At 41.0% G+C, this 27225-nt stretch overlaps 1 protein-coding gene across 1 annotated transcript in view; it reads left to right on the top strand.

Annotated features, from left to right (window-relative positions):
• The window catches only part of KDM5B (lysine demethylase 5B), a 65380-nt gene extending 38395 nt beyond the window's left edge, over nt 1-26985 (top strand). Inside the window, exons 9-27 of the mRNA XM_080918431.1 lie at nt 748-867; nt 2688-2846; nt 3664-3845; nt 4845-5007; nt 6041-6160; nt 7646-7840; nt 8852-9033; nt 9527-9651; nt 11154-11304; nt 11456-11570; nt 12883-13238; nt 14929-15067; nt 16081-16260; nt 17063-17221; nt 19582-20067; nt 22071-22182; nt 23342-23496; nt 24747-25067; nt 25579-26985. Of these exons, the coding sequence (XP_080774557.1) occupies nt 748-867; nt 2688-2846; nt 3664-3845; nt 4845-5007; nt 6041-6160; nt 7646-7840; nt 8852-9033; nt 9527-9651; nt 11154-11304; nt 11456-11570; nt 12883-13238; nt 14929-15067; nt 16081-16260; nt 17063-17221; nt 19582-20067; nt 22071-22182; nt 23342-23496; nt 24747-25067; nt 25579-25716 (3558 nt within the window). The 3' untranslated portion in view covers nt 25717-26985. The remainder of the gene's footprint in view (nt 1-747; nt 868-2687; nt 2847-3663; nt 3846-4844; nt 5008-6040; nt 6161-7645; nt 7841-8851; nt 9034-9526; nt 9652-11153; nt 11305-11455; nt 11571-12882; nt 13239-14928; nt 15068-16080; nt 16261-17062; nt 17222-19581; nt 20068-22070; nt 22183-23341; nt 23497-24746; nt 25068-25578) is intronic.
• Nucleotides 26986-27225: the final 240 nt, after the last annotated feature.

Below are 27225 nucleotides of genomic sequence, written 5' to 3' on the forward strand. Positions count from 1 at the left end.
GTGCTGATATAACTACAGTGTAGCAAAGTTTGCTGTTTTCCATATAAGGAAGTGCTCAGTCACTGGAATATGACATTTTGTGTTAGAATTAGGTTATAATGCTAAGAATACTTTTTAGGTTTTCTGTATAGCTATAGTGTAACATGAGATGACCCCACAAGGACAGGTTATTAGACCTGGAAGTTGGAAAGGTTCCATGGTGTTAAATATTAATATTTAAATGTTTAAATATTTAATAGCTGTGTAGATATAACCTGGCTAAATAGGTCTGAATTTGCCAATTTATTTGACTCCATTATGCAGGAGAGTTATATAACAGCTCAGTGTTTTGATTTTTGGTTTTGATAGCATTATTTGGTTATCATTAAATGTTTTCACTCTTGAGTGCTATATTGTTTCCATCTACTTATTAATTTTTATTTTGATACTTTAAGTTGATTTTATAGTGTAAAGTCTTGAACATTATTCCCCTTGTTTTCAGTATTGAAGACATTTTATCATGAAAATAAATGAAGGTTAAAAAATTATAATTGTTAAAACACAGTTTATTTCATCAGTAACCAAATAAAAATTATTTCATTTATTCACTGGAACAATCTCCTTCTCCAGATATATTTAATTTTTCTCATGTAGACCTAATAGGATGAAAATTAAATTTAAAAATCTTCAATTGGCCATTGTGACTATTGGCTAGATCTGATATTTTCAAGTGTCACCTAGAAAACAGCTTTTCTTTTTCCCATGCAGGAATGTAGTAAGCCACAAGAAGCTTTTGGCTTTGAACAGGCAGCAAGAGACTATACGCTCCGTACATTTGGGGAAATGGCAGATGCATTCAAATCTGATTACTTCAACATGCCAGTCCATGTATGTAGGTTTATCCTAACTTGATTTAGACCTTGAACCTTTTGTTACTAATGAATTTATTTGCTTATGTGTGTATTGTCGGCGCTCAGGTAACCTGAGCAAGTAAAAATCAAAGAGAACATGTGGAAATTGGTTCTTTTTGGTTCTAAGGATTGGACTCAAGACTGTGATTTAAGATTTATTTAATGTTCCTTTTTTGAGATCAGCATCATTTATGTAGCCTAGTTAGCCTGGAATTCACTCTGTAAACCAAACCAGCCAACATACAACTTAAGGGGCACTACCACACCTGGCTTAATTACACATTTTTATTTTGTTTTTTGTTTTAAATGAGGCAGCTGATGATGAAAAAGAGTTAACTTGGATAGTGTAGATAGTTTCTCTGCAACTCTGTTTGACTGGATAAAGAAAAGCCCTGTTCTAGTAACAGCATACACCAATAGAGAAAATTCCACAGTTCTTGTGGTCCAGCAGGTGAGCTTAAAGACAGTGTCTCAGAGTTGGTGGAAAGATTGCTATGTACCAAGAAATGCAGTGTCTGCTGTGTCTGGAGACACATCTGTTACATTCTGTTGTCTAATCATTAGATTGTAAACTCTACAGTAGGATTCCATTGTTACTTTTTGTTTATTTAGAAACAGAAGCAGTATCAGTATTCCATCAAATAATCCAAAATGAGTGGTTTCCAGCATAATTCTGAATTTTTCTCATGTGTGTCATAGCACACAGCTCATGCATGAGATTACTGAGGTTAGATGAGAGTTTGATCCCTATGGAATTCCTGAAATACATATTCCTTTAAGTCATGGACATAGGCTTTTAGTTACCTAAAATAGTTTCTTTTAATGCACATTCCACATGATTTTATTTTGACTCGTCACAAATTTTAGTATTTTCTTATATTTGCATAATCAGTCATATGGACTGGCTTATGACATCTGTTGTCAGAATTTATTTTATTAAAAAGGTAAAACCACTAAGGGCCTATACTGAAAACAGTTCCCTGGTGCCTGATAGCTTTATATTGTTTGACATGCTGAGGGTCTGCAATTTCTTTTAGTTTACTACATTTAAAAAAAAGTTTATTCATTTTTGTTTTTGATATAGGATTATTTTGCCTGTATGTATGAATATGCAACATGTGTGTTCTTGGTGCCCATGGTGGGTCAGAAGAGGTCATTGGGTCCTCTGGATCTGAAGTTACAGATGGTGTCATGTGGGTCCTGGGAATTGGACCCAGGACTTCTGCAAGAGCAGTAATTGCTCTTTACTATCAAAACATTTGTCTAGCTCTTTTTATTTATTTATTTTTAATTCAGCCAGGTTTAGTCATATAATGTGTTAAAACTTATCCAAGTTGGGTGTTATTTCTCAAAGCACAAGTATATCTCAGAATATTAAATTTTTTAAAACCTCCCCATTAGTTTCTTTGGCCTCATGATCAATGAACATGAATTCTTAGTTCTTATGGAGTTGGTTTTTTTTCCCCCTTTTTCTTTTTCATTTTTACAAGATAAGATTTTGCTGTATAGTCTTGGCTGTTCTGGAACTCACTCGATAGACCAGACTGGTTTCAAACTCAGAGATCCACCTGTCTCTGCCTCCCAAGTGGCTGGGATCCAAGGTATGAGCCACTGCTGCCCAGCTGGTTATTATAGTTCTCAGTTTTAAAGTTTATTTTTGAAAATAGAGTTGCTGCCTGTATAGAGTTGTTCATTTATTGGGAAATTTAAGTTTATTCTTTGATTTCCATCTCTTAACTAGTCAAATGGTTTGTGAATGAATGAAAAAGATTACTCTTAATTTTCTTGTACTTCCAGATGGTTCCCACTGAGCTGGTGGAGAAGGAGTTTTGGCGGCTGGTGAGCACTATTGAAGAAGATGTCACAGTGGAGTATGGAGCTGATATTGCTTCAAAAGAGTTTGGCAGTGGCTTTCCTGTTCGAGATGGGAAAATCAAGATTTCTCCTGAGGAAGAGGTAGGTCCAGCTGTCAGGACTTGCTGTGTGGTGCAGCTCTGCATCTAAAGCACAGCCTGGGAATTGTTAGTGGAGTTCTGTTTAGCTAGATTGAAGTTTTCCAGACACACAAGAAGAAGGCTTCAGACCCCCTTACAGATGGTTGTGAGCCCCCATGTGGTTGCTGGGAACTGATCGGAGAACCTCTGGAAGAGCAGCCAGTGTTCTTAACCGCAGAACCATCTCTCCAGCCCTGCTTCAAGTATTTATAATTATTTTCAGCACAGTCTTACTGAATTTATTAATTTCAAGAAAGTTCTCAAACAACCCTAGTCCCGGTCCTGCACTGTTCTGTGGTGGTGAAGGAACACTATTACTGCCCTTTCTTTCAGGCCTTACGTTTATAAAAAGATCAACTGAGACCGTATTTAATTGTAACATTTTTAAGTGTCTTGCTTCCCTGCAGCTGGACTTATAAGCCCAAATGACTTTGTCTGTCTTGGGGACCATCGGATTTACAGGGTGTATGTTTGTGGTTTTCATAAGTTTTGCATATATAGAGAGAAGTGTATACATGTGTGTAGCTTGATTAGTTTTCACAGACTGAACAACCGCACACTTGCAGCCAGCACCAAAAGAAAGTAGAATATGTCGGCCTGAGCTTCCTCTGTAGGCCTTGTCATTTTGTCACTTTCTCTCAGGACAATCTAAGGATGTAGATTATTCTGTCTGGCTTTGAACTTCATGTTTATGTTCAGTTTCTGCTCAGTTTATGTCTCCTAAAACAAAACAAAATGGGCATATTCTATATAAGTGTGGGCTTCATTTTTTTTCTTAGGAATATCTTGATAGCGGCTGGAATTTGAATAACATGCCAGTGATGGAGCAGTCTGTCCTCGCCCACATTACTGCTGACATATGTGGCATGAAACTCCCCTGGCTCTATGTGGGCATGTGCTTCTCTTCCTTCTGTTGGCATATTGAAGACCACTGGAGCTATTCAATCAACTACCTGCACTGGTGAGTCTATGAGGAGAATCCAAGCTGGGTAGGAAGGAAAACTTCCTCATTCAGATATTTGTTGCCCATGACTGTGAATAACAAGTTCTTTTTGTTTTAACTTCTGTTATGTTAGGCTTCCTATCAGATTGGGGCACTTCACTTTTTTGCAAGTATAGGGTGTTTCTAGGAATAGTATTTATGAACTATAAAGCTTACAAACAGACATGCAGCCACACCTGTTTGCTCACTTGCTACATGAATTCTCATCTGTTCGTCATGGTAACCCATATCCCTTTGGGGAGGAGCATGTCCTTTAGGACCATCATTCCTTTTGTTGTGCTGAGTGCTAAGTTCTGACATCACATCATCATACTTAGCATACCTCTTATCTGTGGAGATATGTAAACTTTATTATCTAAACTTTTCATCCAAAGCTATTTTTTTTCTGCAGCTGTAATACCCTCTTATTTTTTCTACTTGCAAGTCAAAAATATTTTAAAATCCATAAACCACTTGAATGGTACAGAGAAATTTGAGAAGGAAATGGAGGGAGCTGGCAGTGGGTGTTCAATGTGACTCTGCTTCCTTGGCAGTCACCAGCTGAGACTGGAAGGTGACACATGTATACCTCACTGATTAATTGGTCAACAATTTAAAGTGTTTTGGAGAATAGGACTCTTTAGAAATGCTAATTGTCTTTTTGGTATTTGATTTAAGCCTTTTTCAGCTGAATGGACTAGGTAAAAGGAAGAAGGAAGGTTGTCATTCTCAGTTGATGTATCAAGTGTGATTCCTTATATTTTTAGAAACTCTAGATACTTGTGTGTTTGTAGATCGGGATCTGGGAGGACACCAATGCGCTGTGTGTGTTCCACTCACACTTCTCCTGATTCTTCTTTGATTTGAATATTTGTTTGTAGCTCAGCCTTAAACATCAAGGTCAGAATAATATGAACTAATTAACAAGTTGCTTTGTGTTATGCTTCAAATTGATTGATTTTTATAATCTGTTTCTAGGGGTGAGCCAAAAACCTGGTATGGAGTTCCAGGATATGCTGCTGAGCAGCTAGAAAATGTCATGAAGAAACTGGCTCCAGAGCTCTTTGTGTCCCAGCCAGACCTCCTCCACCAGCTTGTGACGATCATGAACCCCAATACTCTGATGACTCACGAAGTGCCTGTATGTCTGAGCTGACCCCTGAGGTTTCACCCATAATACACTGCTTTTCCAGCACCCTCTCCTTCTTTTTTAAAATTTTATTTGGTGTTTTTTTTTTTTTTTTCTTCTTTTTTTTTCTTTTTGTTTGTTTCTCCCTATAATATAACTTGGTAAAAGAAGCATCTGTTTGGTGCTTTAAAGCACTGTTCCAATGGGCCAGATATTAGACACTATAAAAATGTACAATACTAAACTGACTGCTTTGCAGATGAGTACAGTACTTTTCAGTGTACATTTCAGAAGGTTGGAGATTGTTTAACCATTACGGCTAATGATCCTTGTACTAAAAATTTTGTTTATAACTTTAGTAAACAAAAATATCATGTTACCTTTCAAATCAAAATGGTTTATTTTAAAAATAGCTAGCTAGTTACTATTAGATCTACTCTCAGATTTATAATCACTTTAAAAATATTTATAAATATTATAAATCTATACTGTGTTCTTGATTGTTGAGCCATTTTTCCAGTTTTTGGTGCCAGTCTTTTATGCCTTTTTCCTCTTTTCTAGAAGAGGAAGTTGAGTAGGTATGTTTGTTCGTTGGGGTGCTTGTCTAATAAGCACAGCCCCTGGAGTTAGTTCCCAATACTCCACAAGGAAGGAACAGTGAATCTTGTGGGATCTCATGCTTAACCAAAATGGACTGCTTGGTAGGACTATTTGATGGTGCTGATGGGAATTGAACTGAGGGCTGAACCAACTTTAGGAGATTCTTGATTGTATCTTAAAAGAAAAAAAAGATGTTTCTTGCCTCTTAGATGGGAGCTTATTTTTGTGATAGGAGCACTATTTTTTTGTTCAGAGACTGTGTTTGGAGTTCTATTAGTGTGATATCCATTGTGTAATAGAAATTAGGTGATTCTACCACAGTATTTGTGCATGTACCTGTGTTGTTCTGTTCTATTTGTCTAGAGAATCATCTAATGCTTTATGTCCAAATTGTCTTTGAGAATGTTACTATGAACCCCTTAATCCCTCACTTCTCTCTCTGTAGGTTTATCGAACGAATCAGTGTGCTGGGGAGTTCGTAATTACCTTTCCAAGGGCCTACCACAGTGGCTTCAACCAAGGTTTTAATTTTGCTGAGGCTGTTAACTTCTGCACTGTTGATTGGGTATGTTTTATGTTTAGATTTGAACTCTGAAATCTTACATTTTTTAGTGGAAATAGTATAGAATGCTTTAAAAACTGTCACATAGACTTAGTACTCATCTGGCTTCTATACAAATTCATTTCCAGTCTACAATGAAATAAGGTACTTGGTAACTTGTGTGACAACCCAGACTGACACCAAGTGGGTGCACACGTCCAACATGTACATATGAGTTTGGCTAGAAAACTGCAGATAGCTCAGAGTAACCTGGTATGGGTCCTAGGAACTGTACTTTGGACCTCTCCAAAACATCAGAACATGCTTTTAACTGCTGAGCCACCTCTCCAGTTCCGTCTTTGTTTTTTTCCAGTGTTGCCAAGGCCTGTCCCAAGTTCTTTATTCCAAACCATCCTGCTACAGCAGGTTTCAGGGAATGTTGCAGTAAATATTTAAAAAATACATTTTTTTTTTATCTCTTTACCTGCCCTGAGGCACTCCTCAGGCCTGACCCTGATAAGGAGCCAAGCGCACCTCTGGAGTCCAGTCTGAACCGCCTACACCGCCCAACTTGTCTGCTCAACTCCCTTCCCTTGGCGGTTACTACTGCCTGTTCTCTGCCTCTGTCCCGAGGTACTTCTGTACCCCCAAATCCTACACAAACACAACTCGATAGCTTTTCATACAGGTTTATATATTCATCTCTTAATCCACAAACCCTCTACACAACAAGATTGCATCAAATAGACAAAGATACAAACTGCCTTTTTATAAGAGATATTAGACCTGTAAAATCCTTAATGTTCATAGCTTTTTAACACCAATCAATCCCACCTGGGTCCAGCTGGTCCTTGGGAAGCTCCATCTCTAATCTCCGTCCTCTCTTCCGACCCCTCAGCCCTCTCTACTTCTCTTGACCTGCCCAGTCACTGGCTTTCCTTTATTTTACTAATTAAAATGGGAAGGTTCAGCTGGGGTCTCTTGACTAGCCAACTTTTCTTGGGGAAGTGGAATTAACATTAAAACACAAACAGCTTTAGGACAATCTACAGGGGAACCTAAATTATAGCAAGAATTTTCATGAAGAGTAGAGCCTAGTGACTTTTAATAAGGCTGAAGCTTATTAAAGCTCACAAACTGGGCTGGAGAGATGGCTCAGCCGTTAAAGGCTAGGCTCACAACCAAAAGCTCACAAACTAGTAACAAACATTCCAATCTTAAAACTTAGTAGGGTTTCAGTTTAGTGCTCTTAGTTGAGGAATAGTACAAATATTACTTGTTACACTTCACATTGCCCTTTGATTCATTATCAATGTCTTTTTCCTAAACCAGTTTTCAACTAAGTTTATTTAATGAGTTAGATCTTTGGAGCACAGCAATAGGCCCAGGGCTCTGTGTGTCTAGTTTAGGGTTGATGAGTGATAGGTGTTTTGACCTGGATAGTATTATTTAGTAATATGATACTGTAAGTCAGACGAGTGAATGTGTCTTATACCTGTCTGTACACAGCTACCATTGGGCCGCCAGTGTGTGGAGCATTATCGCTTGCTGCACCGTTACTGTGTCTTTTCCCATGATGAGATGATATGCAAAATGGCTTCCAAGGCTGATGTTTTAGATGTTGTAGTAGCCTCAACTGTTCAGAAGGACATGGCCATCATGATTGAGGATGAAAAAGCTTTAAGGGAAACTGTCCGTAAATTGGTAGGTTTCTGGAAATGCAATTTTATGTCATTGACTACAAAGTTCTCGTGTACTTTACTACTGTCTTAATAAGCTTTTCCATATTGTATTTAATGTCTACAAAAGCCATACTTTGTATTATATATATTGACTGAATTTTATCCCTTAATCAGTTTCTGTACATTATCTTTTCAAATTGTTTGTCTGCTATATTCAGTTCATTAGTGCTGCTTCATCTGTCTGTCCCCTTCCGTCTTTCCATCCCTTCCCTCCTTCCTCTCCTCTAATAGTGCTTCATGTATCCTAGTATGGTCTTGATCTCTCCTGATATTCCTGCTTCTTGTTTCTAAGTGCTAGATTACAAACCAGTCTCTTTTAAATATTGTTTATTTTATTATGTGTCCCTCTTAAGACATCTGTGCATAATAAGAACCAGAGTCTTTTAAAGTGTTTGTGGTAGAAGACATTGGATCTCCAGCAGCAGATAGAGGTACAGGTGGTTGTGAGCCACTTGGCATAGGTGCAGGGAACAAGAGCAGTGTTCACTCTTCCTAATCAGTCATCTTTGCAGCTCTTCTGTTTGTCTTGAGGCTGATGCTAGGGATCAAGTCCGGGCTCTGTGCACTGTACTATGCATGTGCTCTGTTAAGTGTCCCAGTTTTTTATCTTTTCTTCTGCAATAGAAAGCATGTGTCCTTTGCTCTCCCTCTGTGCCCTAAACTTTATGTAAGGTGAGGTTGGTGTCAGGCTGCTAACCTCAGCAGTATTAATTCATCAGTACTTTTATTTATGCTAAGATAGAAATGGTTAGACTTGAGGACTTGCTTACACCAAGAGTGATGCTCCTTGACAAGTGGAGTAACATGCTATTTTTTTTTTTTTTAGATTATATGGTTCTAAATAGTGCTTATGAATTTTTACTAAGGCTTTTTTTTTTTTTTTTTTTTTTTAAAGTTCAGTGCATATTTTTCTTGGGTCTTTTAGATTGTGCTATCCTTTCAAATCCATCCACTAATACAGATTTTGTTTTAGGGAGTAATTGATTCTGAAAGAATGGATTTTGAGCTGTTGCCAGATGATGAGCGGCAGTGTATAAAATGCAAAACTACATGCTTCATGTCTGCCATCTCCTGCTCTTGTAAACCTGGCCTGCTTGTTTGCCTACATCATGTAAAAGAATTGTGTTCCTGTCCCCCTTATAAGTATAATCTGAGGTAAGTATGGGTGGGTTTTTTCCCTTTGGGAAAGCATTTATTTCCCTTTGTGAGTGCGTGTGCATAAATGTATTTTTGATGCTCTGGGTTAGATGTGGGTGTGTGGTTATGAATCCAAAGGGAGCAGGAAGAGAGAGATACAGGCCCTAGCTTGAACATTTGACACCCTAAAGCCCAGTACCAGTGATACACTTCTGGCAAGGTTACATCTACCAATCCCTGTCAAGTCACACCACTCTTTAGTGATCAAGCACTCAGGTATTTGAGCCTATATGGGCTCTTTCTAGTAGGACACCACACAGATCTTGGGGTTGAAACTCAAGTTCTTGTGCTTTTAAGCAAACTGCTCTACTAATTGAGACATCTTCTCAGCCCACACTGAATCTTTAGTAAAAAGTTCAATGATACCTCTGTAGGTCTCTAAAATGCTGAGGATATGACATCTGTTTTTCTCCACAGTCCCATCTCAATGCTGTTTGTGTTCTGTGTCCAGGTATAGATACACTCTGGATGATCTCTATCCAATGATGAATGCACTGAAGCTTCGAGCTGAGTCTTACAATGAATGGGCCTTAAATGTGAATGAAGCTTTGGAAGCAAAGATCAATAAGAAAAAAAGTATGTAATGCAGAAAGTGGGACTCATTAACCAAAGTAGAGTTGGGTTTTGTTGCAGCCAACTCTTTGAAACAGCCTAATTGCATACTGAATTCTTATGCCTTAAATTTCCAGATCCCTGGCAGAAGTTTTTAACCAAGATGGATGAGGCAAATTGCCTCAACATCTAAATGAAGTCTGGGTATATAGATTATACATGATGATTTTGGGACCAGAGAGATGGCTCAGTGGGTAAATGTACATGCCATACAAGCCCAGTGGTCTTCCAAGGTGCACATTTCCCCTCTTCTCTGCCTCTGTACCCCGCAGTAAAATAAATAAATAGAAGAACAAACTGAAATCTTTTAAAAATGAAAATAGAGCTGGTACGTAGGCTCAGAGGTTAAAAGCATTTAGTGTTCTTTCACAGGACCTGGGTTCAATTCCAGCCATCTGTATGGAGGCTCATAACTGTAACTCCAGCCCCAGGGCATACAGTGCTTCCTTCTCCACAGCCACCTCATGCATACAGTATGTAGACAACACGTGCAGGCAAAATACTGTACACATAAAAATGTATAAATCAAGCCAGATGTGGTCGCATATGCCTTTAAACCCAGCACTTGGGAGGCAAAGGCAGGGAGTCTGGCCTACAGAGTGAGTTCCAGGACAGCCAGGGCTATAGGAAAAAAAAAGTAAATGGTTAAATAAAACATATCTTAGATGTTGGCTTAACATTTCTAGTTTATTGTCCCTGGCATTATTCCTCTTACACTGGAAGAGCTGTGTATGTATGTGTTTTGCCTTCATGTATTTGTTTGTATATTTATCTCCTCTTTGTGTACCTGATAAACCCTAAGGCCAGAAGAGGCCTGGATCCCCTGGAGATGAGCTGAGGGTGATTGTGAGTTGCTGTGTGGGATCTGGTAACTGGACATGGGTCCTCTTTAATAACAAGTACTCTTAATGGAGTCACTTCCAGCCATTATCCCCCTTTATGATTTCTGTGTGTGTTTGTTTGGGGGCTTACAGAGGCAGAAGAGAGTGCTGGGTCCCTGGATCTGGGATTATAGACTTGAGAGTCATTATGTAGGTTCTGGGGTCTAAACCTGACCCTCTGCTTGCTCAATGCTTCTAAGCCTGCCTCCAGCCAGCCATTTCCTTCAGACTCATTTCTGTAGCTCAGCAGGTCGCTCCTTCCCTTTTCATGGAAGGGAAGGAACCACCACCAGTTTCTTGTCTTTATAGTGAAAGAAGAGACTACAAAGTAGGTTAAGCCCCAGTAGAATGGATCTCTGTTGCTTTTCTTACACAAATCAGCAGATTTTCACTTTAAAAAAAAATCCTAAACTTGTATTCTGAAGATTCAACTCTAAGCACTTCTTGTCCAGCTATTCCCCCTTCCCCAATCAGATAAACACTGCTTATGTCACATTTCTGGGTGAGAATTGACAGAAGGCCCTCTTCACTCTGTGACTGTGAACTTGATGATCACCAGAGAGATGACTTGTTCTTTGTTTTTAGGTCTTGTCCACTTTAAAGCTTTGATCGAAGAATCAGAAATTAAAAAATTCCCAGACAACGATCTTTTGCGTCACCTTCGTCTAGTTACGCAGGATGCAGAAAAGTGTGCCTCTGTTGCCCAGCAGTTGCTTAATGGCAAAAGGCAAACAAGGTATATGTTCTATTTGAGAATGGAATCTATGACACCCGAGCCTAGAAACCTGTTAGGATTTTTCCTTCCATTCTGGGATTCTGTGATACTGGCATCTGAGTAATGAGTGTATGTGTTCTCATGTGGCTTTCTCGGGCCCTTGTCTTTGTAGGTATCGATCTGGTGGAGGGAAGTCTCAGAATCAGTTGACAGTGAATGAACTTCGACAGTTTGTGACTCAGTTGTATGCTCTGCCGTGTGTCCTTAGTCAGACGCCATTGCTAAAGGTAACCATATACAGATGTGTAGGAGGACTGTATATTCAGTTGACTCTCTTTTTGTGGTTAATTTGTATGTGTGGGTGTACATATCTGCAGAGGCCAAAGGAGAACATCAGATACATTAAATCTGGAATTAACAGTGGTTCTGAGCCACCTGACATGGGGGTGGGAGCTGCAATTTTGTCCTCCTGAAGGGTGGCAAGTACTTCTGACCTGAGCTAATAATTTGCTCCTAATTAATTTACAAATATTTAAGTGACATTAATGTCATATAAAATGTGGATATAGTGGGTGGGTATAAGAAGATTATATTAGAAGGACGATAGACATTTTTATTGTGAAAGTGACCACTGAGTGACCCACACTTATAATCCCACCATTTAGATCCCAAAGCAGGAGGACTTCTGTAAGTACGAAGCCAGTCTAGGCTCCATATTAAGTCCAACGAGTTGGAGACATGGTTATGAGCTCTTGCTGCACACCCAACAGGATCAGTTCTAACCCCAGTTCCACTGGTGCCCAGAGCAGAATTATCTAAAGTGCTAAGGCCTGTTAGTTTCTTAGCCAAAAAAATGTGAATACCATGGTGGATCAGGGAGGAAGAAATAGAGGATTCTTAATGCCCTCTTCTGCTCAACACATGTATATAAACTCAAGTAGACTATAAAAACCTTCACTCACACACACACACACACACACACACACACACACACACACACACGAAATGAAAACAAAGGTAAGCAAAAGTGACTACCATCCAGTTCTTAGGCCTCTGTTACGATCTCCTTTTGGCTACCAGATGGCATGTATGTTGCTTTGTTTACTCACATTATTACCAACATAATATAGCTTGGTGAAGAAAGTTAAACCCTTTCAGTTTTTTTTTTATCTTTTTGGTTTTCGGAGACAGGGTTTTTTTTTGTGTAGCTGTGTGGAACTTGCTTTATAAACTAGGCTGGCCTCAAACTCAGAGCTCTGCCTGCCTCTGCTTCTTAGTGCTGGGATTAAGGTGTGCACCACCATTGCCCTGCAGAACTTCATATTTTTTTAAAAACTTTTAAATTTATGAATATAAGTACACTGTCGCTATCTTCATGTACACCAGAAGAGGGCATCAGATTTCATTACAGATGGTTGTGAGCCACCATGGGGTTGCTGGGAATTGAACTCGGGACCTGTGGAAGATCAGTCAGTGCTCTGAACCACTGAGCTATCTCTCTAGCCCCCTCAACTTCAGATTTTAAGTTAGAAAAAGGCTATGTACTGAACTTGTATTTTGATTGTTTGACTTCTATTGTTTGCCTTTGTTTTCTTCTAGGATCTCTTGAATCGTGTGGAAGATTTCCAACAGCAAAGCCAGAAACTACTGACTGAGGAAATGCCTAGTGCTGCTGAGCTACAGGAGTTGCTGGATGTCAGCTTTGAATTTGATGTTGAACTTCCACAACTCGCTGAGATGCGCATTCGCTTAGAACAGGCCCGTTGGCTAGAAGAGGTTCAACAGGCTTGCCTGGACTCTAGCTCCCTTTCTTTGGACGATATGAGACGACTCATAGACTTAGGGGTGGGGCTGGCTCCATATTCTGCTGTGGAGAAAGCTATGGCCCGCTTGCAGGAACTGCTAACGGTCTCAGAGCACTGGGACGACAAAGCCAAGAGTCTGCTCAGAGCAAGGTAAAGCAAACACAGCGGTGTCTAACACAGAGAGGCCAGTGTTTGGCAAATGCTTATAAACTTTTCTTTTTAAGATCTATTTATTTTATGTATGTGAGTTTTGTAGCTGTCTTCAGATACGTCAGAATAGGGCCATCAGATCCCATTATAGGTGGTTGTGAGCCACCATGTGGTTGCTGGGAATTGAACTCAGGACCTCTGGAAAAGCAGTCCGTGCTCTTAACGGTGAGCCATCTCTCCAGCCCGCTTATAAACTTTTGCTGTCCTTTTAGAATACTTCTGCTCATCAGTTTGGGCTTGCTTTGACACATGATTAAAGAAAATTAGCCAGGGTTTGTGATACACACTTCTCAGCACCTGGGAGTCAGAGGCAGTGGATCTCTGTGAGTTTGAGGTCAGCCTGGCCACAAAGAAAGTTCCAGGACAGCTCTTGTTAAGAAGTGAGGTTTTATTTCATAAGAGAAAGAGTTTTTTTTTCCCACTTACTTGCTTATGAAATAAATTATTTAGATGGAAATGACTATTGTAAAGTTCGGTTGAATGAGATTTCCTGGTAGTCTCCAGTGATTGGAGGAAGAAAAAGTTTATAAAATAAATACTAAGTAAATAAATGCAAAATAAGTAGAATCCAGAGTCATGAAGACAAATTGAGAGTTGACGTTCATTCTGTGTAGTGATGTACTACAGAATATTTTCAGTAGGAATATTTATTTTTCCTGTTGGGTCGTACATCTGGATGCGTCATCTGTTTTCGACCTTTGATAGAGGTGTGATAGGCATCTGGGCCAGGGGTGAAACTGAAGTCATTTCCTAATCCTTCTTTCTGTATGACAGACCTTTATTGGTTCAGTAGACAACATAGACATTAAAAAGTCTAGGTTACAGATCTTTTTCTTTTTTTTTTACTGCTTTGCATTCTTAAAATAGTGGTCATTGAACTAAGAGGGTGTGAATTTTTTTACTATTGTGCTTTGAGTGTGTTAATGTTAATTTTCTTAGTTGATCTGATTTTTAATGTTTACCTACATCAACATAGAAGAAATTACCAGTTATTAGTATTAGTAAGTTACTTTTTGCATTAGAACTTTGTTATTGCATAAAATCAGGAACATGTAGAACTAATTGTGCTTTTAGACTCTGGGGCTGAAGAGATGGCTCAGCTGTTAGAAGTGCCCCTGCTCTGTTGTAGGACACAAGTTCACAGTTGCCCAAAACTAGCTCCAGGGCTTCCTATGCCCTCTGCAAGGCACTCCTGCATGTACTTGTAAAATAACATGCCGTCGTAAAACAAAATGATGAAAACCTTGCTTTAAAAATCTTGATCATTTGAAATGAGCTAATTTGATAAGTAGTGATCAGTGCCATTAATATGTTTTTGTTTTTGTGGTGGTAGTGGTAAATTTCTTTAGAAATGATTTTTCTAGTCTTCTGGCATCTATAAGAAAAATGCAATTTGTGGCTGCAGAAATGGCTCTGCAGTTAGGAGTCCTGGCTGTTCCTCTAGAGGTCCTCAATTTAATTCCCAGTACCCATGTTAACCACTGTCTGTAATGCCAGTTACAGGGGATCCATGGTACCAGACAAGCATATAGTGGACATGCAGGCAAAATATTCACACACAAAAAAGTAAAATAAATCTAAGAGAGAAGAACAATGCACTTCTGACATGTCTTTGTTTTTGCTTTTGCAGACCACGGCATTCTTTGAGTAGCCTTGCTACAGCAGTAAAAGAGATGGAGGAGATCCCTGCCTATCTTCCCAATGGCACTGTCCTAAAGGATTCTGTGCAGAGAGCCAAAGACTGGGTTCAGGATGTAGATGCATTGCAGGTGGGTTGAAAAGGAACAATGCCCTGCACTCCCTCGTGCATGCAGTTAGCTGTGGTCTCCTCCTCTATGGACAGGCTGGGGTAAGATCTTCAGGCTTTGACGGCAGCGAGTAGTGGGGTAGGCAGGTGGTAGCCGGCGCTGGAGGCTGCAGCCCTCCCAGGTGGGTCTGCAACCCTTGATGCCGAAGATGCAACAGCTTTCAGACATGTATGACAGTGGCCTATATTGAAGCCCTTTTTAGATTTCTTTTTTCCGTGTATGACTTTTGTGCCTGTCTGTGTGTCTGCATCCAATGGATGCCTGGTTCCTGAGGAAGTCCGAAGAGGGTGTTGGGTCCCCTGGAACTGCAGCTACATGTGGGTGCTGGGAATCAAACCTGGGTCCTCAAGCCATCTCCCCAGCACAGTTCTATAAATCTTTCTTTGACAATTTCCTTATCTTCCCCCTCTTCAGACACCTCCAGTGGGTCCCCTCCGTCTTCATGCTTTCTCTCTTTTACGTCTAACCCACGCATCCTGAATCAGAATGTCTAGGACGAGAACCAGGAAATTGTGTATCAGTAAATGGGCTTTGCACATGATTCTTTTATGTGCTGAAGTTTTAAGAAACCTTGGGCTTTCTAGCCTATATTTTAATTTCCTGAGTTATTTTAGTAAGTCAAACCACTGACAAGTGAATTAGAATAAAATACTATTATCTTCAAAAAACGCAAGTTAAACTTTTAAGTTAGTACAAATATTTCTGTTGAGGTAATTTTTATATTGTTATTGGAACCAATGTGACAGGATGACTTTACCTATAGGTATAAAAAGTTTATAGGTGGGTGTAAATAGTCTTTTTTTTTTTTAATCTTTTGGCAATAGGTGTTAAGTGAAAAACAAGGGCTTCTCATTTCTCCCTCACCTGTTCTTGTTGAATTTAACATGTTAAAGTCATGGAGTCATTGACTGTGAGCTAGCCTGAAGTATACTTTTCCTATTTTACATAGAAGTATTATTTTCTTAATTTATTAGGCAGGAGGACGTGTGCCAGTGTTAGAAGCACTCATTGAACTTGTTGCAAGAGGCCGATCTATCCCAGTACATCTGAATTCTTTACCAAGATTGGAAACGCTAGTAGCTGAGGTTCATGCTTGGAAAGAATGTGCTGCTAAAACATTCTTGCTTGAGAATTCGCCATATTCTCTGTTAGAGGTAAGTTTACAATGAGCTTGGATGCAGGTACTTTGATCTCTAGTTTGAATATAGTTTATAGCAAGGAAAAGTGACCTTGTTGTATATATATATCTATTGTGAGTTGTTTTTAGCAACTTTTAAATGTTTTCTGGCTTCATTTAGGATTTAGGTGAGAACATTTTTCATTATGTTTTGTGTCTGTGTGTAAGATAAGAGTCTCTCTCTGTTCTAAGGTAGGCTCGAAGTATGGCAGTCTTCTGCTCTGCCTCTAAGTTCAGGGCTTACAGGTGTGTGCAGCTCCACACCTGGTTATGTAAAGGTTTCTGTTACTGCTCAAATTAGACTAAACCTGGCTGTGATTCACTACCTTTGTTTTATTTCATGTGTATGGATGATTTACCTGCATGTATGTCTGGGCACCATTTCTGGGCAGTGCCTATGGAAGGCAGAAGAAGTCTGGCCTTTGGAATTGGAGTTAGATAGCTGTGAACCATATGGGTGCTGGGAATTGGATCCTAGTTCTTTTGATCAAAGAACAGCCAATGCTCTTAAGCACTAAGCCATCTCTCCAGCCTACTGCCTGCATTTTTAGTAAACCTGAGATACAACCTCACCAAGTTTTTCTAAAAAGCTTAAGCATTTTTTTTTTATATTTTCTGTGAGCTGTACATTATCATAGAACCCCACATTTATTTGTGTGTGTGTGTGGATGCACATGCTTCAAAGAAAATGGTTGACTGTAAGAAACATGCACTGTCAGTCCTTTACTGCGGCTCATCTGAAATCTGCTTCACCATTGGTTTCTTCTCTCTTACATTAGGTTCTTTGTCCTCGATGTGACATTGGCCTTTTGGGGCTGAAAAGGAAACAGAGAAAGTTGAAAGAACCGTTGCCAAGTGGGAAGAAAAGAAGCACCAAGTTAGAGAGTCTGAGTGACCTGGAGCGGGCTCTGACTGAGAGCAAAGAGACTGCGTCAGCTGTATGTAGCAGGGTTTTTCTGCTCTGTTTTGGGGGAGGGCAATGTCTGACCCTTTCAAAATGATGCAGGAATAGCAGCATGGTTAGTGGAATAACTTAAAAATGGCGAAGTTTAAAGCAGCCGCTAGGATCGGTGAGGTCTGTTTCCATGGTAAAACCCTTGCCTGGCACTAATGATTGCCTTAGTTATAAGACACAAAACATCCCCACAGGTGCATAAATTTGATGTAGCCCTGGTTGTCTCGGAACTCACTATGTAGACCATGATGTCCTTGAACTTGCCTAGGTGCTTGGATTAAAGGTGTGTGTCATCATGCCTAGCTCAGTCTGAGTCTTGAATATTGAGTGTCAATGGATTTATCTAGAAATACTAGCTAAGGGGATGAAGGCTGCCAGAAAGGTGAAACTGCAAGGTTAACTTGTTAACCTGCCACATGAAACACATACAAAGTATATTGGAGCCTGGTGGGGTGGGGCTTAGGAGGCAGAGGCAGATGGATCTGAGGTCCACACTAGTCAAGGCTACACAGGGAGATGCTCAGAAACAGTTTTAAAAAAAAAAAACAAAAAAAAACAAAAAACATCACACTGAATAATTGGGTCTTGCCTACATTTTGTAGGCATTGTTGATTCAAGATAGTACCCAAGGAGGTTCACCAGTGTCTAGCTGATACTTAATTAGCAGTGTCTTAGTGAAAGGTGCAGCTGTGTGATGGGTGAAGGCCCTTGTCAAATGTGGATCCTAACTAAGAATACAGTTCTGTGCCATAGAACAGTGGGATACATTCTGGGGAGTGTGTTGTTGGTGACTTTAGCACCTCAAACAGACTAGTCGACAGTACAGTCTTACTACATTGCCCATTGCTGATAACAGTACACAACTAGACTGAATGGACCCATCCTTGGGCCACAGAGCGTTTTCTCTAGTAGCTATCTAGTAGCTATTGGCATGAAATTGCCTTGGTTTATTTATAAATTTTGACACCTAGAGTCTGTCCTTTATTAAAGACAGTTGACAGTTGAATCTTTGGAAAGTTTTTTTGTTGTTGTTTTTTCCCCTTTAAGGAATGTTTATATATGTCTACTACTTTGGTACTGTTCAGGCGGCTTATTTTATGAAAGTGGTGGCTCTCTCCTTGAAATACATGAACATCTGTGTCAACTTTGCATGCATTATCTTTTATAGATTCTAATGTCTGCTCCTGGATATTCTGTGGTCTTCATGTCCTTTCCATTGCTGAGCTGTGGGAGGGGACCTTGTTAACACATAACATACACATGCATACACATGTATATATTTATATGAACATGAATCTAACAAAAAATAGATGTTATTTTAATATACCATAAGTTTGTTTCTGGTTTACTTCTATTCCCCCTACAAAAAATAAGACTCCATTGTGTATCTACTGAACATCTGAGAAGAACTAGTGGAGAATTAATTCTATCCTTATAATTCAGGCATCTCATGAATCAAGATTGATCTGAATTGGTTCTTAAAGAGTGTGTTTCATTGGTGTTTCTGTTCTCTCCTGGTCCTTTTCCTTGGGACAGTTGGCCAGTTAATCTGTATCTAGTAAGCACTCAGTCTGACTTTGTAAATGTTCCATTTGTAGATAGCTTGTAAGTGATGTCTAGAGAAAAGGTGTTCAGCGGTGATGCTGATCCTGCTTATGTATTTTCAAGCCCCTTCATACGTTTAAGAGATATATGACACCATGTCCAACTTATAGAGTGCTAGGGGTGGGTTCCAGTGCTTCATGCATGCCAAGTAAGAACTCTTTGGCCACACCCCGAGCTCCAGATGGTTTTCTAGGTTTTATTTTGTTTTTGTCAGATACTAATCTCACAGCATGTCACAACGCACAGTGAACAACAGTGAGGCAGGCGGCTTGAGCACCCCAGCCCAGCCCCATTGTGTAGTTCAGACTGGATCAAAGCTCTGACTGCACTCAGCTCAAGTCTTTTCTGTCTCCTATTCCTTTCTAGAAGACCACAAAATCTAAGGGAATGAATACCAGTGAAGGTCAGAAATGAGCAGATGTGTAAAGTCTTCTCAGGAAAGTAAATATTCTAGGCAATAAATCTACAGGAGATGGTACAAGTTAAGTAGTAGCTAAGTAAATAGTTATATGCAGAGCAGTGTGCTGAGTCTCATCATAGACTTTGTAGGGTTGCAGCCTGCTGTCCTGTTCATTTTGTGCATGCAGAAATTTAGCCATAGTAGAATGTGGCTTAGCTTGAGGCAGAGCTTGCTCTGTATTTGAATGCTGATAATCTACTCTAGAGCCCATCTAATTAACTTTTAGGAGGATGGATAGTTGATTATGACCATGCCTTTGACAACTAACTCCTTTTTAGATGGCAGCTCTTGGGGAAGCTCGCCTACGCGAGATGGAAGCCTTGCAGTCTCTCAGGTTTGCCAATGAAGAGAAATTACTGTCACCTGTCCAAGATGCAGAGCTGAAAGTCTGCTTGTGTCAGAAGACTCCAGCCACCCCCATGATCCAGTGTGAACTCTGCAGGGATGCTTTCCATGCTAGTTGTGTGGCAGTGCCCAGTACTTCACAAATCTCCCAAATCTGGCTTTGTCCTCACTGTCGGAGGTCAGAGAAGCCTCCATTAGAGAAAATTCTGCCTCTGCTGGCCTCCCTTCAGCGTTTAAGAGTTCGTCTTCCCGAAGGAGATGCACTCCGATATATGATTGAAAGAACAGTGAACTGGCAACATAGAGCCCAGCAACTGCTTTCTTCAGGGAATCTAAAACTTGTGCAAGACCATGTGGGCTCGGGACTGTTGTTTAGCAGATGGCCGGCCTCAGCAGGACAGGCGTCAGCGACAGATAAGGTGAGTCTGCACTTTTGGGATACTGTGGTTCTGTCTGGTGTTGCCATTCCTGAGACTGCCCCCTGGCATCAGTAGCACTGGCACTGGCTTATCCTTTTACCTTCTATATGTGTTGTGAGCATGTCTGGTCATCAGGCTTATGCAGGAAGCTATCTTGCTGGCCCTGCTTTGTGTTTTTTGAGGAAAGGTTTCAGCTAGCCCAGAATGGTTTTTGAACTTAATGTGTGTGAGGATGATCTTGAATTGCTGTCCTTTGTCTTTTGGGTGCTGCTATGGGCGTGTGAGACTGGTTCTGGGGACTGAAACTAGGACTTCCTGCATGCTGGTCAGACACTCCAGGAACTGAATTGCACCCCACTGTCAGGAGTCATTCTTAGACATGCTGTTTCTGTTGTGCCCATGTGTGCCTCTTCTCTGTCTAAATAATAATCTTACTTCAGCATGTGTTAGTCTATATGTGTGGTTAGTTTATGCCTATACTTTTTATGCATATAAAAATTTTTGCTTGATTGAATTTTTTCCTTTCACATAAGTCACGGTGTGGAAAGGGAAACTTGCTTGTCCTTTTAGCCTTTAAGGAAGAATAATGTTTGAAGTGTTTGGATGCATTTGTACATTTATTTTGTGTGTAGGCTTCTGGAGCTGCCTGCCTTTTTATTTGTTTGAGTCCGGGTTTCTTCACTAGAATCCAAGGATCAACCTAACTTATTGTTTTGGTCTTGCCTGCTTTAGTGTAGGTGCTGGAAATCAAACTCAGGTGTTTCATGCTTATTTTTGCATGAGGAACACTTTACAAATTGAGCTGTCTCCCCTGTTCATGATCTTATTATTGAGAGATAGCTACTTCTACCTCCAGGTGACCAGTTCCCGTTGTCTCCTGTGTGTGAGCTGCAGGAGGAGTGTGGTGTAAAGGAGAGTGCAGTTAGCTTGGCGATAGTTGAGGTTGACACTGAATTCTCTCTTTCTCTTTATTATTTATTATTTGTGTATGTTTGCCACATGTGTGACTGTGCTGACAGAGGTTACTGGGTCCCCTCAAGCTGAAATTACATTATGTGGGTGCTGGGAATTGAACTTAGGACCTCTGCTGGAACAAATGCTCTGAGCCAACCCTGCAGCCCTTTTACTTTATTTTTATTTTTTAACCAAGACTAACTTTTATCCTGAGTCCTGGTTATTGAACTTGGGTCATTAAGCTTAATGGCAAGCACCTTTACCCGCTGAGCCATTTTGCTGGCCCTCTATCCTAATATATTTCTGTAATAGATATTTACAAACTCATAGTGCCTTCACCTGTATAGTGCCCTTCACCTGTACCCTATCTGAAGGGTGAGGTCACTGGAGCACAGGAGTTTAGACCAGGCTGGACCTGCATCTCTCTAGACAGCTTGAGGATAGATATGTCCTAGTATGTTTGACCCCCCAGAATCACAAAGGTGGAGGAAGAAAGGTTCAGGATTCCTATGTGTGGTTGACTGTGGCTGTGGAGTTAGGTGATCTGCAGGGCACAGATGTAAGCACTGTAAATGGCCTGTCTTTCATCTTTTCCTCTTCGGGCTTCTGAATAGCACATGATTAAATATTTGCTGCTTGTGTAGCCAGCAGTCATTTGCACTCCTTGACTAAGGGTGTGTGGAGTTTGATTTGATTATAAAGGGACAATTATAAAATGGTAGCTGGTTTTTGAGACAGTGTTTCATAGAGCCAGGGATATCCTGAAACTCCTGAGCCTCCTGCCATTACCCTCCAAGTGCTGGGTTACAAGTGTAAGCCACCATGCCTAGCTCATGACTTGTCTCATTCTGTCTAACCCTCTAAAGAGTCAAACAAGCACTGAAAGAGGTGATTTGATCTCTTGGCTTGCTGAGGTCAATCTGAGTTAACTTGGGAAGTTGAATGGCTTTGTTTCTATGAGGGTGGGTTTGGCCAGATTTTAGATGCCAGAGGAGACTTACTGGAAAAAAAGCCAAAGCCTCATATACTAAGTTGTTTCTCTTCATCAGGTGTCTCAACCTCCTGGCACGGCGTCCTTTTCATTGCCGGATGATTGGGACAACAGAAGTTCATATTTACACTCTCCCTTCTCCACTGGACAGAGTTGTATCCCCCTTCATGGTTTGTATTTTATTTTATACTATTCCCTAGATAGTCACAGGCCATCCGGCCTGGGTGTTTGTGACTCGGACTCTAAAGAACTTGTAGTTTTGCTCGTGTGTAACATGAGCATTTAGGATGTGAGGTGATTATGGGTTCAAGGCCTCTGGGCTACAAAGCAAGGAAGACCTTTTACTGTACATTTTCCCATAATGATGGTTGTATTTGAAAATCTATAAATGCAAAGGATACCAGAATGCATCAAGTATTTGATTTATTTTGATTACATTTAAGGATAGTCCTGTGCCATTTACCACCAAGCAGGGCAGATGCCAAGTCGTGGATGACCTTGTTTGCGACTTCTGGAGGATATTGAAAGTCACTTTTAAATTTACCTCCTTCCCATTTCCCTTCTGGGTGACCTTAAATTCAATCTTTAGTCAAAATTAATCATTTTTTTAAACATTATATTTTATGTGTTTGGGTGTTTTGTTTGCCTGTATGTACCATGTGCATGCAGTGCCTACAGAGAATGCCAAGTCTCCTGCGACTGGAGTTATAGACAGTTATGAGTCACCATGTTGTTGCTGGGAATTGAACCCAGGTCCTCAGCCAGTGCTCTTAATTTCTGAGCAATCTCTCCAGCCCTGGAAATTCTGGTCCAGGCTCCTCTTGCCAAGTGCTGAGATTACAGGTGTGTGCTATCACACCTGTCCTTCTCCTCTTTGTGGGTGGGAGTGTGATGAGGGTTTCGTTAGCTAATATTGGCCACAAACTCCCTGTGTAGCTGATCCTTTTTCTAACTCTGTAGTGCTGAGATTATAAATGTGTACCACCATTCATAATCCTCATTTCCTAAGAATTCTGCCTAACTGGAATCTCAATCCTTAGCCATCTTTATTTCAGGGTGTTTAGTCATGTGGTCTGAGCTTCTTGCTCTCCTCTAGTAGTTTATGCTCTCAGTGATTTTGAAATCTGTCAGTTCTGATGGAGTGGGTATTTCCCCTGTAACCAGAAGTATTAGGGAATCTACATTAGCCTCTCTTTGGCCTGTTGTGGTTTGGGTACATTAAGTAAACCTAAGAGACTGCAGTTCAGGGTGGTGTGAAGACCTTCTGTACCTGACAGGCTTACCAGTCCTTGTGTTAAACGTCTTTGTTCCCACTCTGATTGCTAACAGGTTTGAGTCCAGAAGTGAATGAATTGCTGATGGAAGCCCAGTTGCTCCAGGTATCCCTTCCTGAAATTCAGGAGCTTTATCAGACTTTACTCACGAAGCCCAGCTCTGCTCAGCAAGCTGACCGAAGCTCACCAGTTAGATCCAGCAGTGAGGAGGTGAGTGAGCCCAAGATCTGCAGCCATGCTGTGCTTGGCGATGTCATTTTGACTAATGATTTTGCAAAAAAAAAAAAAGATGGCTGTGTCTCTGATCCACAAAGCACAGGCACTGGACGCCATTGGCAGCAGTTTGGGTGTCACAGTTTAGATTTGGGTGCTGAATCTTTACATCTCTATTTTTCTTCTTTCCTTTTTTAGGGAACTTTTCTTATCACTCTCACATAATATTGAGAAGTAGGATTATTTTCCTCTATAGAAGCATTGCTGTAAAGATGAAAATATAATTGTAGCTGAAAGGCCCTTTTGTTAATATTTAAAGATGCTAGATAGCAGGCTTTTCATTATTCCTCTCAACCAGTAGGTAGATGCAACCAGTGCTGCAGATGTAGAGGCTTTGGGTACTTCCTAGATCCTGACAAAAACCCTGTAATGTTTCCTGTGCCCCTTTCATGTGTATTTTTGTGTGGTGTGTTTATATGTGCACATTTTCACATGTGTGTGTACGTGCACTCACTACACTGATTGTGAATTGTGGATTGCTTTCCACCGGATGCACTGAAATTGGATCTCTGAATTGGACTCAGATACCAGACTGCACATAGGCTGTTCTTGCTAGCCAGCTTTTTCCTGGAAACCATGGACAAGCCAGCACAGCCACTGAGTATTGACATGGATTTGCTTTTGTGACAAACACATTAACTGCTGAGCCATCTTTCCAGTCCTGTGTCTCAGCACCGTTAAGGAGCTTCTGCCTCCCTTCCAGCTCTGTCAGGAGCCATCACACACAATGCCCCTGAGATTATAATCAGGATAAAAAGCATACTAGGGAAGATTGTAGCCACATGGAGAAAGATCCTTATGAAAGGTGCCCTGAAACTGATCACAGCCAACCTAGTCACCTTGCTTCTGTAAGGGCTGTAATCACAGTCAGCAACTCAGTCAGCTTAAGGATTTGCCAAAGAGGGCGTGTGTCTCTTCTCTGCCGGTGCTATCCCACCGCTTTGAAGGTTAGTCGTGTTGTTACTGCCCTTTCCCAGTGCATCCCCAGCTCACTAACAGTGGGTGAAGAGAGTTGAGCTGCTTGTTGTGAAGAATGAGGCCATGGAGATGGTGGTAGTGGTTAGGATGCAGTATATTCCAGGGATTGTTTGGTTTCTCATTTACATATTTTCTGTTTTTTCATATTTGCATCAATTTAATAATGGGCAAACTGAAAGCTAAAATTGAATTTGCCATCTCCCACCCAGAACGATTGCCTTCGAGGGAAACGAGATTCAACCAGCAGTCTTGAGAGAAAACTGAAAAGACGCCCAGAAAGAGAAGGCCTTCCCAGTGAACGGTGGGATCGAGTCAAAAAAATGCGGACCCCCCAAAAGAAGAAAATCAAACTGAGTCACTCCAAGGACATGAATAATTTCAAGTTAGAAAGAGAGCGTAGCTATGACTTAGTCCGTAATGCCGAAACTCATTCCCTGCCCTCAGACACATCCTACTCCGAACAGGAGGACTCTGAGGATGAAGATGCCATCTGTCCAGCCGTGAGCTGTCTGCAGCCAGAAGGAGATGAGGTCAGTGAGGTTTGGGCCATAGAGGACGTGCTTTCCCTTAACTCAGAAACCCTGTAAGCTAGACCTCATCTCCTTGGGTCTGTCTCTTCTGCTTGTCTGCTTTGAGCTGATCTGAGTGGATTGCTCAGTTCTCCCCTCCTGATAATCTCTGCCTTTAACATCGTCCTGGGTCTCCTCCTTTTCTTGAAGAAACTCTCGTTCTTCCTTTTTTCCTCCTCTCGCTCGCCAGCTTTCACCGTCCCGGCGCTCAGAAGGTGGGAGGGATGCTGATGGAGTGCCCTTTGCTTACTGTCACAGGGCGGCGCTGTCTACCCCAAAGCAGAAGAGCGACTCTGCCTCCCTTCCTCGGTGGCTTTGGAGGTGGGACAGCTACATCCTGTGGTTAGCTGTTGTGCCAGAGGCCCCATTGCTGGGACAGTGGCAAACGGCCTGAATATCTTGAGTCTGGCCTGCCCAATTTCGAATGACATTTCTCCTCTGAACACCCCATCTCCCTGCTCTTTGTAACCAGGTGGACTGGGTCCAGTGTGATGGCAGCTGCAATCAGTGGTTTCATCAGGTCTGTGTTGGTGTCTCTCCAGAGATGGCAGAGAAAGAAGACTACATCTGTGTGCGCTGTACTGGAAAGGACGCACCAAGCCGAAAGTAAAAACAAAACACACACTCACTTATGTAATTCAGGACTCCAATAAAGAAGATTTCCTCAATCTCAGCAAAGCTACAGGACTGGGATGGAGCCAGCCTGTACATGGTGCTATTTCTATTCCTTATGGGATCATTTTTCCAGAACTCTTTGAAAAAAAAGCAAAAAAAAAAAAAAAAAAAAACAACTAAAAAATTTTGACACTTTTTTGTAATTTTTTTCCTTAAAAGCTGTTTGTGGTTGTTGAAGTTGAAATGCTGACTGTGTTTTGCAGGGGTCTCACTGATGGCGAAGGTATTGGAGTCACACCTTTCTGTGTACAGCATTAACGTTGTGCTTCTGCCTGGGATACACTGGCATAAGAGTCCAACTCAGTTTCAGGGCCCAGAAGGGGCACCAGAATTCCAGTAACCCCCACTGAGCAGCCGCTCTCCCTGCTCCATCACCACGTTGGGGGATTTTAAGTTTTCACTTTGGGGTTTTTGTTCCTTTCTTTCTCCTTTTCCTTTCTGGTAGACTAGGCTTATTTATCTGAGCAATAACTTCTATGTTGGTTTCAGTGGCTGGAATTAAAACAAAACAAACTTCTAAACAGTGTGTTGGTGCTTTAGCATTTGGTTAATGTACAGAAAGCAAATGTCTAGTTTCTGGTGTCACTGAACTAGTGATGTAGAAAGAGACTGCGCTGTAAGTAATTGCCACGGCTGTATTTTGGCTTTCTCCCCACTCGGTTCTTACCTCCCCTTCCCCTTTTTGGTAGACTGTATCAAATGTTGCAGTTTATATTGTGGAATAATAAATCCTTGGTCCTATTATAACACTAGACTACAGCTTTTTCTGCCCTTCCCCCTTGTGGGCCTGCAAAACCAGAAGGGGTTGCTTGCTTTTGCTTCTTCCCAGCAGTCTGCAGCAGAAGTGTGTTGCCCGAGGAGACTCTGTAGCCTGATTCTTTAGGTGGGCCCATCCCTTCATTCCCCACTAATTAATAAAGAATCCCTGTCTTCAAAGGCCATAGCTAATTCTTCAAGCCATGTTCTTTTTCAATAAGCAGTCAGAATGTTGGATTGGTCCCTATATCACTCCAGACTGTAAGACAGCTCTCCCATAGGATGCTTTTGTCATGTTTGAACTGACAGGGAAGTTTGGTTGAGATCTAAGTTGCTGTGGTCCCTCATCTCAGAGGGTTGGTTCTGTTGTTGAGAGGAACCTTGGGCCTGCCTGGGATTTCTTTCCATCTATGTAATTCTGTCTGTCCTTCTGGTTGTGGGCAGCCCATACTGTTTCCCCCTGTTCTGCAGAAAGGAAGACTTCTTGGAGAGCAGAACAACAGGCTTTTTCTTACTTGTTTTCCTCACTGTCTATAGCCATAAGCCTAGTGGGGGCAGAGTTAGCAGCCCTTTGATAAAGCATCAAAAAGCAGTTTGTAAAGTAGTGAAAATTTAAATGTACTGTCCCCTATGCAATCCAGATAATTAAATCTATTTGAGAATAACTCCTAGTGGTCTGCAGTGTCCT

This window comes from Micromys minutus (genome assembly GCF_963924665.1).
Source record: "Micromys minutus genome assembly, chromosome: 6".
NCBI lineage: Eukaryota > Metazoa > Chordata > Mammalia > Rodentia > Muridae > Micromys > Micromys minutus.